The sequence below is a fragment of the Lipotes vexillifer genome, unplaced genomic scaffold (genome assembly GCF_000442215.2).
Source record: "Lipotes vexillifer unplaced genomic scaffold, Lipotes_vexillifer_v1.1 scaffold3, whole genome shotgun sequence".
Lineage (NCBI taxonomy): Eukaryota > Metazoa > Chordata > Mammalia > Artiodactyla > Lipotidae > Lipotes > Lipotes vexillifer.
In genome coordinates, this window is record NW_006783631.1 from 2,213,407 (window position 1) to 2,222,919 (window position 9,513).

The following is a 9,513-nucleotide window of genomic DNA, read 5'->3' on the forward strand; positions in this document are numbered from 1 at the left end:
TGTGTGTGTAAAAGCAAGACCAGTCCCACAGAGGATGCAGAAGGCAAAAGTCCCTACTCTGTGAGTGGATGATGAAGGGAGAGTAAGGAGGACATTCTTTGTGTCCCTCCTGCAGGGTCCAGATCCCCAAAGATTGCCCCAGATGCCAGGGGTGGGATGCTCAGAGGATCAGGGAAGAACCACTTGCCCCCACTGCAGCCTAGGGAACCTTTCCAGAAAGAGCCTCTTCTGGGCGGCCTGCTCAGCCTGAGGCTGTTCCCAGGGTGTTGGTAAGAAGCCAGTGAATGACCACCAGTTCAGCTGCCCTGACAAGAGAAGGGGCAGTTTGGGCTCCGTGTGCTTTGGGTTTCTAGTCTACTCCCAGGAACAGAAGTATTGCGGCTTTAGGCTGATTTCATTATGATTGAACTATTTTTTAAAGTGTAAGAGACTGAAAATGGGGGCTGGGCGGTGGGTTAGGGGAATTTCACTTCTCACTGGTTTCTACCTTTGCCCAGGGGTCAACAAAATATAACCTGATCCCCACCCTGGATGTGAAGAACTGGAAGACATACATTATTAGGGTCAGGAACTTCCGCAGCCGCAAAGGGAGGGCGGGGTGGGGATGCGGGTAGGGATGTGATGGGACGGGTTAGGGATGGCATGGCGAGGAGGTGGCGAACCCTGCCGCGTCAGAGCCTCTGCCAAACTGCCTAGAAGCCGCGTTCTTTCTGCACAGAGCCAGAGAGGGAATTTCTCAAGGCAGCAGGAAGCCTCGCCGGGCAGAGGTGTGGCGAGCGAGGCGGTAGGCAGGATGCAGCCGTGTTGAAGAGCTTCCTGTTTGACATACCCAACACCTGAGTCTCCTAGTTCACCTAGGATGGGGATCCAGGAAACCAGAATCTCTCTGACCGGTGCCTCTGTTTCCGGATGTCAAACTGTGCCCAGGCTGGTCCCAGGGATCCGCGAAGGTGGCGGCCACGGGATTCCTAGGCGATTGTGAACCTTCTCCGGGGACTCCCGCGTTGGAGTTCTATCAGTGCGGCGGGGGCGGGGAGACTCGGCGGGACAGCCTGAAGGCCCGGCTCCAGTCGGCGGGCTCTCCGGACCACCCGCCCCCGCGCACCCCGGGTGCAGCTCTGCTCTAGGGGCCGCCGGCTCGTGGTGGGGTCCACTCTCCAAGGCCGCCCTGCGCGCGGACACCGCGTGCTCTCAGATTCCCAGCCCTACAACAGCCCGTTGCCCCCGGGATGGCGAGGAGAGGAGGAAAGGACTGGCGCGCCTGGCGGAGCTGGACTCCTGAGGGGTCCCACTCTTTTTTTTTTTTTTCCTCCACTGGAAAAGAGGTCCACGAGGGCTCCAAGCAGAGGCGCCAAAGGAGGGCTGCGGCACAATGAGGGACCATGGTAGGACGACCTGGACCCCTCTCTGCCCTCCCCGGGCACACAGGGCCCCCCTCCGACGCCCGCACCCTCCCTGTCCACGCTGAGCGCCAGAGGCGCGTGCGTCCCAGCCGAGGAGCCGGGATCCCGCACGCCGCGCGCCATGGAAGCAGCTAACCTCTCGGTGGCCTCCACCGGGGTCGCCCTTCGCCTGGGACCCAAAGCCTAGAGCAGCAGCCTAAGCCCCGGCGGGGTCGTCCGTTTGACCCTAGGCGGCGCCGCCCTGCCTGGTCGAGAGCCGCCCTTCTCTTGTCTTCACGGGGCTGGTGGTGACGCAGCTGGTGCTGCCGTTCGCGGCCACTTTCCTGTGGAACCTGCTGGTCTTGGTCACCATCCTGCGCGTCCGCGCCCTCCACCGTGTGCCGCATAACTTGGTGGCCTCGACGGCCGTGTCGGACGTGCTCGTGGCAGCGCTGGTGCATCACGCCCCTGAGCCTGGCGAGCGAGCTGTCGACCGGACGACGGTGGCGGCTGGGCCGGAGCTTGTGCCACGTGTGGATTTCATTCGACGTGCCGCGCTGCACCGCCAGCATCTGGAACGTGGCGGCCATTGCCCTGGCCGGATACTGGACCATCGCGCGCCACCTGCCGTACACGCCGCACACCCGCCGCCGAGCCTCGGTGCTCATGATCGCGCTCACCTGGGCCCTCTCCGCGCTCATCGCCCTCGCGCCGCTGCTCTTCGGCTGGGGCGAGGCGAACGACGCTCGGCTCCAGCGCTGCTAAGCGAGCCAGGACCCCTCCTACGCCGTCTTCTCCACCTGGGCGCCTTCTACCTGCCTTTTGGCGTGGTGATATCTGTCTACTGGAAAACATACAAGGCGGCCAAGCTTCGCTTCGGCCGCCGCCGCAGGGCTGTGCTGCCGTAGCCCGCCACCGTGCAGGTGAGGCGCGGGTTGAGCAATGGGGATTTGGGGAAGCGGGTCGCTGTGGAAGGAGGAAGCTTGGCGAAAGGGAGAGCTGGCGGTGAAAGTTTGCACACTTGGCGCACGCGCTAAAAGGTTGGCCACCAGCGCAGCCCGAGCGGCCGGGGAGTTTGCCATCTGCTCTTCTGCAGCGCACACTGAGGGGCTCATCACCTGCGCCTGGCGCGCACGCGAAGGGTTCGCCACCTTCGTGGCTGGTGCGCGCGGGAGAAGGGGAAGGGGGCGACATGGGCAGCGTTGCTCGGTAGCGGTGAGGGCACGTCTGATTTCGCTGCGCCCTCTGTTGCTTTTTCCCTGGAGCTATTGTGTCCGTGCGAGTCTTCAGCCGCCAACTTTCTAGTCCCGGCTAGACCAAGCGCGACTGCAGGGGGCTGGGAATACGTCCTGCAGATGAGCGAATTCCTGTGACCATGCGCCCCTTATTTAATGTCTCCACTGCGCCCTCGTCCACACCCTGCTGTCCAGAGACGATTCCCCAACCCTATCGGCCAGCTCCCTGCCAAGGGGGAAGTGAGGATAAAAATGAATCCAAGTGTCACTTTGCTTTCACTGGCCCAACCCCAGTGCTATCTTTTAGTGACTTTGGAACGAGATAGAACCGTAGGTTAAAATCCCAGCTGGGGACGTTGGGGCAGTTGCTTAATCTCTGTGGACTTTGTTTCCTCAACTTTAAATAAGTGAATTCCTACTTCATAGGGCTGTTGGTTTACGTGAGATGAAGCATGTGAGGCACCTAGCACAGTGCCTGGCAAACGGGGAATGGCGGGCAGAGCTGGCTGGAGCAAGGAGATCCACAGCGCGTTGCCTGGCAATCTACAATGGGCCAGCACATAAGCCTGGAAATGAATGAGATGGAGGAACCTGCATTTGGCAGAACTTCTCTCCATTGTATTTAGAGTCGGTGCTTCCTGCCTTTTGGCCAGACCCTAACAGATGATAGTTCCCTCCTCACCCTGGAAGCCCCAAACTCTCCTTTTGAGTGAATGGGGGTTTCAGGCGCTCAGTCCTAGAGAGTAACAGGACTTGCTGCCCCTTGCCTAATACAATATATGGACCAGGGAAAGGGGGCATGAGGGGGGAAGGAAAGAGACGGGGTAAGTTCTTCTGTTGTTAGTTTTGTTTTACTTTTGAAAGTTAACTCCGATACTTAGGTTATTCAAACGTGTGTATTTTTAAAAGCAGGCATCTGGCCAACCGCATGCCCTTCATTAAATGGCAGAGGAGTTTTGTAGGATAAAATAGGAATGTCAACTGGAATGTACTGGTAGGGGAGAGCTTTATTCAGAATTAGTGATGTCCTTTGAAAGGTCCCTCGGAAATCCTTTCCCTTTTCTCTCTGCTTTTCTCTCATCGCTTTTCTCTCTGCTGGCCGAGGTAGGGCTGACTTTTACTGGCTACATCAATCCAGTGCGCACCCAGAGAAATCATGGTGAAACGGATGCTAGAAAGGCTTGCCAAGCCTGAGTTGAGTGTTCATTTTTGACAGAACCCATTCAGGCAGGTGATACAAAGCAGATGTGCCTGGTCGGGAGCCTGGCCAACGGGGAGGCCACTGGCAGGGAGAAAGAGCTCTAGGAGGCGCGGCAGCGTGGTGCCCTGATTTAGCCACCTGCTGGCGCCACCTGCTGGGGCGATCCCCTTCCGCACCTTGTGCTGCAAGTTTCTGCTCTAGGACACAGCATTGGTCTAAGTCAGGCTAAGAGTCCTGACTCATGATGCTGAGATAAATCTACAGATGAGATGGGGTTCGAGAACACCCTGCTTCTTTAGGGTCCAGCAAGCTGTCACTCAAACTCCCGGGTAATGTTGCTGAGTCAGCACTTGCAAGCTTGCTGACCACAGGACACCCAGACAGAAATTTAAAATAATGTGCCGGGAGTACTCTCTCCATGCGTTCCCCCACCTTCTTTTGTCTGCCCTCCGGAGAAATGAGTCAAGTTGCATTTAGGTCCTGCAAAGTGTCTTTACTGCTTTCTGTAGGTGATGGAAGTACTTAGGAAGGCAGAAGGCCTCTGGTCATGAGGCTGTGCACACCCTTCATCTTTTTTCAGGATTCTGTGACTAGGTCCCAACACTAAAATACTATCAGAAAGGGATCTGCAACAGTGCCTCAATTTTTTTTTTTTGTGGTATGCGGGCCTCTCACTGTTGTGGCCTCTCCCATTGCAGAGCACAGGCTCCGGACGCGCAGGTTCAGTGGCCATGGCTCACAGGCCCAGCTGCTCCGCTGCATGCGGGATCTTCCCGGACCAGGGCACGAACCCGTGTCCCCTGCATCGGCAGGCGGATTCTCAACCACTGCGCCACCAGGGAAGCCCGCCTCAATTTTTTAAAGTAGAGAAGGAAAGAAATGCTGACTGAGTTCCCTCTTTCAGGGACTGTGCCACTTTACCTACATCCTCTTATTTAATCTTCAGCATCCAGACAAATTGGCATTACAGTCTCTGTTCATCAGGATAAGACAAGATACGCTGTATAACATAGAAGCCCCAGACTAACGGTTTATCTCACTCTCACTCAAAGTTCAGTGTGGGTCTGGCGGCCCTCTTCCTGCTCAGCTCTCCTCCAAGCGGTAACTCATGGATCCAGGCCCCTTGTCATCCTTGAGCTATGCTGTCCTGAACATGTGGCTTCCAAGGTTGCTGTGGAAGGGGAAGCAAGACCTGAAGATACAGCAACTTTTACCTGCCTTGCCCTGAAGTGCCCCTTCGGGTCACAGTCGATTGGCCAGACACTATGAAAACTTGGGGAGCCTATGGCTATTTGGTGAACACTAACCGTCTTTGCCACACAGCTCTCATTTTACAGATGATCAAACTCAAGTGCCATAAAGTGAGTTCATCCACGACCACACAGTTATGGGGTGGAAAAGCTGAAGTTTGTCCCGGATCTAAAAGTCACTGTTCTTTTTCACCCCTTTTTCAGTATGCCATGCTCTCTCCAGGAACTTAACTTCTGAGCATTGTCACAAACATCTCACAAGCATCTAGACCTTCATGGGAGACAGGCAGTCATATCCCAGTCAAGGTGGGTCATGGGGATGTCAACTGAAAACAAAAGCACAACGTAAAAGATGAGAATTATGTTTTATTCAGTGGACTTTCTGAGGACTTAAGCCCGAAGACAGCCTCTCAGGTTGCTCCGAGGGATGGATCCAAAGAGGTGAGGAAGCAGGATATATAGAAAATTATAGCAGGATATATAGAAAAACCAGGTAGTAGGAACTTCAAAAGATTACTGTTAATTAAAGAAAACCTGATATCTTAAGTTTGTTTTTTTTTTATAAATTTATTCATTTATTTATCCATCTTTGGCCATGTTGAGTCCTTGTTGCTGCGCACAGGTCTTCTCCAGTTGCGGCGAGCGGGGGCCACCCTTTGCCGTGGTGCACGGGTTTCTCATCACAGTGGCTTCTCTCGTTGCAGAGCACAGGCTCTAGGCGCGTGGGCTTCAGCAGTTGTGGCACACGGGCTCAGTAGTTGTGGCTTGCGGGCTGTAGGGCACAGGTCCAGCAGCTGTGGCGCACGGGCCTAGTTGCTCTGCGGCATGTGGGATCTTCCCGGACCAGGGTTCGAACCCATGTCCCCTGCCTTGGCAGGCGATTCCTAACCACTGGGCCACCAGGGAAGCCCCAGATATCTTAAGTTAATGAATTTAGCGCTTGTCTAAGTATGGGAAGATGCAAGAGTCTGGGCTTATTGAAATCAGCCCTTTGATTTGCACCTTAGCTATCTGGGGCCTGTACCCTGCTTTTCTTTGTCCTGAATCCCCTCAGGGTGCACAGTTCAGTGGCTGATGGCTTGAGGGCCACAACATCCTCTGTTTACTGATATGGCAGGCTACATTTTTCATGCACAGCGAGCAGGATATCAAAACTATGCCCGTGAACACCTTTCCAGGAGAGCTGAACACAGTTGAGCACAGAGGTACTGCCAGCTTCTCTTGGGAGACGGGATTAATTCCCACCTGCATCCTTTTTTTCAGCCTCATAGACTGTGCATGACACATAGCGTATATCCTGCCCTCACCACGCACCTCCCATGGGTTATGACTGTTTCCTTCTGCCCTGTGCCTTTTACTGGTTAGAAGAAGAAAAAAGCAAAGCCAATAGAGATGATCTGTTAGGCTTTTAAAATGCGACATCAAACATTTTGTTCTTTTTAATTATCTGATATCTGTGCACAAGTTGATACTGGGGCCATTTTATTCATTAGGCACAGTGAGGACACCACTGAGAGCCACCATACTTATAGGGGCCCGTGGAAATAGTTTAATTTTAATTTCGTTTAGAGGAAAAATGAATATAGTTATTAATGAATATATAATCATGAGCCCAGCCTCGATTATATTAGTCTTTATAATAATATGGTCATAAAATATAATTTTTAATATTTTTTAATGGAAGAAGAACCCACAGAGGCAAGGATGCCTTGGGCTCGTGAAGGTTATAATGTGGCCCTGGTTGATACCCTTCACTCATTCACTCAATCAATAAACATGTGTTGGGAGACAGTGTGCACAGTGGTTAAGAGCATGGGATTTAGAAGCAAGGAGACCTGGATTTCAATTTTTTTTGTGCCACTTATTAGCACTTCAGCCAAGTGAGCTCATCTCCATCTGCATTTCCATCTGTAGGTAAAATGGAAATATTGCCATCTGCCTCTTAAAATTCTTGTGAAGACTAGATGACATAATAGTGTATATGGAGTAACTAAAATAGTAAACCCTAAATGATAGCTTCTGTACTATCTTCATTATTATTTTTTGAAATTCTTCTTATAAATTATAAGTAATAAACTATTATTTTATACCTCCTACCATTATAGGTGGGTTTGTTATTTATTTCTTAACAATTAGTGCAAAGCTTAGTGTCTTAAGACAACAAACACATATGAACTCACAGTTTCTGTGGGGCAGGCATTGGGAATGGCTTAGCTGGGCGGTTCTGGCACAAGGTCTCTTGTGGTTGTAGCTGTGGCTTGTTTGCATGTCTGTTAGCAGGACTTCTCCACAAGGCTGCTTGAGTGTCATCACAACATGGCCGCTGGCCTCCCCTAGTCTGAGACAGTGAAGCAAGGAGGCAACTGCAGTCAGTGACTTTTATTATCTGGTCTCAGAAGTTATATTCCATCACTTCCCTTGTATTCTATTCCTTAGAAGTGAGTCACTAACTCCAGTCCATACTCAAGGGAGGGAGAATTAGGATCCACCTTTGGGAAACGTGTCAATGAAGTCATGGACATATTTTAAAACCCTTCAAAAGGACACACAGATGGTTCAAGGTTACTTGACTGACTTGTAGTGACCTATGCATCAGACAATGTAGTAGCCTTTGAGGTTTCATAGAAGTGGTCTCTGCTCTCAGGGGATTAATTTTAGTAAGGCACAATTACAGAATTAATAATAAATTCTTATAGGTGCTTTTCTAGAAGTCGGTCCAGAGGACAGTGATCCCAAAAGACTGATAGTGTACGCAAAAGCACTTTGGAACCTGTAAAGGTCAAAGTAAATTTGTAGTATTGAGCTATAGTGTTTACGATGACTTGGATCTGAATTTTAGATAATGTTATATTACAAAATATTTGGCTCTCCAACCCAGTTCTCCACATTAGTAGATTTGTGTTGCAAGCATACAGTATATAAGCCCTAAGTGACCTGAAATCTGTACAGAGCCCTTGACGTTTTTGCCACTTTTCCAATGTTTAGTTGTTTTCTGTTCCTCTCCAAAGACCAGCGGCTGGTGGGCTTGTGTACAGAACCACGTGTGGGACCTGGGTTCAGTCAGAGCTCAGATATGGGAAGAGGATGGTGGAAAATCATCACCCTTGCTCTGACTCCATCTATTAAAAGAAATATGACTGAAACACATTCCCATGCCAGACTGCAAGGTTATTTTAACTTTAGAAAAGTAAGTTGCATTAATCAAGTTGTTTCAGTGGTAACAATACATCTGGCTAATGGTTTGATTCTTTTAAGATTGGCACTGATAGTTTCCAGAACTACTTGGGTGGATGAAGGAGCGTTTTCTCTATACTTTTAGAAATATCCCTGGCTTTCGCCTCTCTATAAACTTCTCCCTTGTTCTCTTACATCATTATGCTCATTCTGTCTCTTTACATCTGCTTCCGTTTCTCTTTTCTCTGATTGGACTGCTGGGGAAGAGTGGAAAGGGCAGGGGAAATGAAGGGGGATGTAGATGAGCGTGGTGCGGGGATCATGTGTTTTCATCAATGACCTTTAAATCCATGTAGTTCTTGGAGAAGATTGAGCTTCTCAGTGGAAGAATGACATCCAAACTCCTTGGTTATTAACCCTTTGTTAAGTCACAGAATTTGTTGAAGATCGAACAAACCTTTGGACTTGCTGTCCAGAAAGGCATGTAAGCACTTGCTTGCCCAGCATGCCTAGGGCACTCCCTGAAGCCCATCTCTGGAGAGTGATGCTCAGCCTTTCCTCCTACTGGCTCTCCCAAGGGATGGAACCCACAGTGCAGCAGGAACTGGGACTCTCCGAGGCAGGGCCGTGGTGGTCAGGGGAGCCATGACCCCCTAAGAGGGCAGGTCAGAACACTGAGGCTGGACAATGTGTGTGCAAAAGGCAAAATCTCCCCCTCTCCATTACACTGTACTCCTTCTGTGCAGAGACTCTCTGGCCTGGGAGTCTAGGCACCTCACGGTAAGAGCTCTTGCCTCAACAGATGACCTTCCATTGGACTCCACCCATAAAGGGGGGTGACTAGATCAGATGATATAAGAGCAAAAACAAATGTCGTGTAACTTTAATTAACACACTTGATTACAGTTTCCCCTTCTCATCATTAACTCCAGTGGTGCCTTAGCCATTCCACGGTGACTAACAGCCCTGCCAAATCCATGTTTTCCAAATATAAAAATAATAGTAATTGTACTTTATGTTATCATCATACCCAAAAGTTTAGCAAAACTGTACTCTGTGGTGTATATAATTACCCTCAAGGGAAAATTAATATTTTTCAAGCCCAGCAGTGCTCTGCTTTTATTTATTTTTTTTATTTTTTTATTTTTTTTTGTGGTACACGGGCCTCTCACTGTTGTGGCCTCTCCCGTTGAGGAGCACAGGCTCTGGACGCGCAGGCTCAGCGGCCATGGCTCACGGGCCCAGCCGCTCCGCGGCATGTGGGATCTTCC

General features: G+C 50.8%; 1 protein-coding gene across 1 annotated transcript in view; it reads left to right on the plus strand.

Annotated features, from left to right (window-relative positions):
* The first annotated feature begins 1,524 nt into the window (after window positions 1–1,524).
* The window catches only part of LOC103081045 (5-hydroxytryptamine receptor 5B-like), a 15,106-nt gene continuing 7,117 nt past the window's right edge, over window positions 1,525–9,513 (plus strand). The window contains 4 exon segments of the mRNA XM_007456348.1: window positions 1,525–1,671; window positions 1,673–1,840; window positions 1,842–2,181; window positions 2,184–2,305. Coding sequence (XP_007456410.1) covers window positions 1,525–1,671; window positions 1,673–1,840; window positions 1,842–2,181; window positions 2,184–2,305 — 777 coding nt within the window.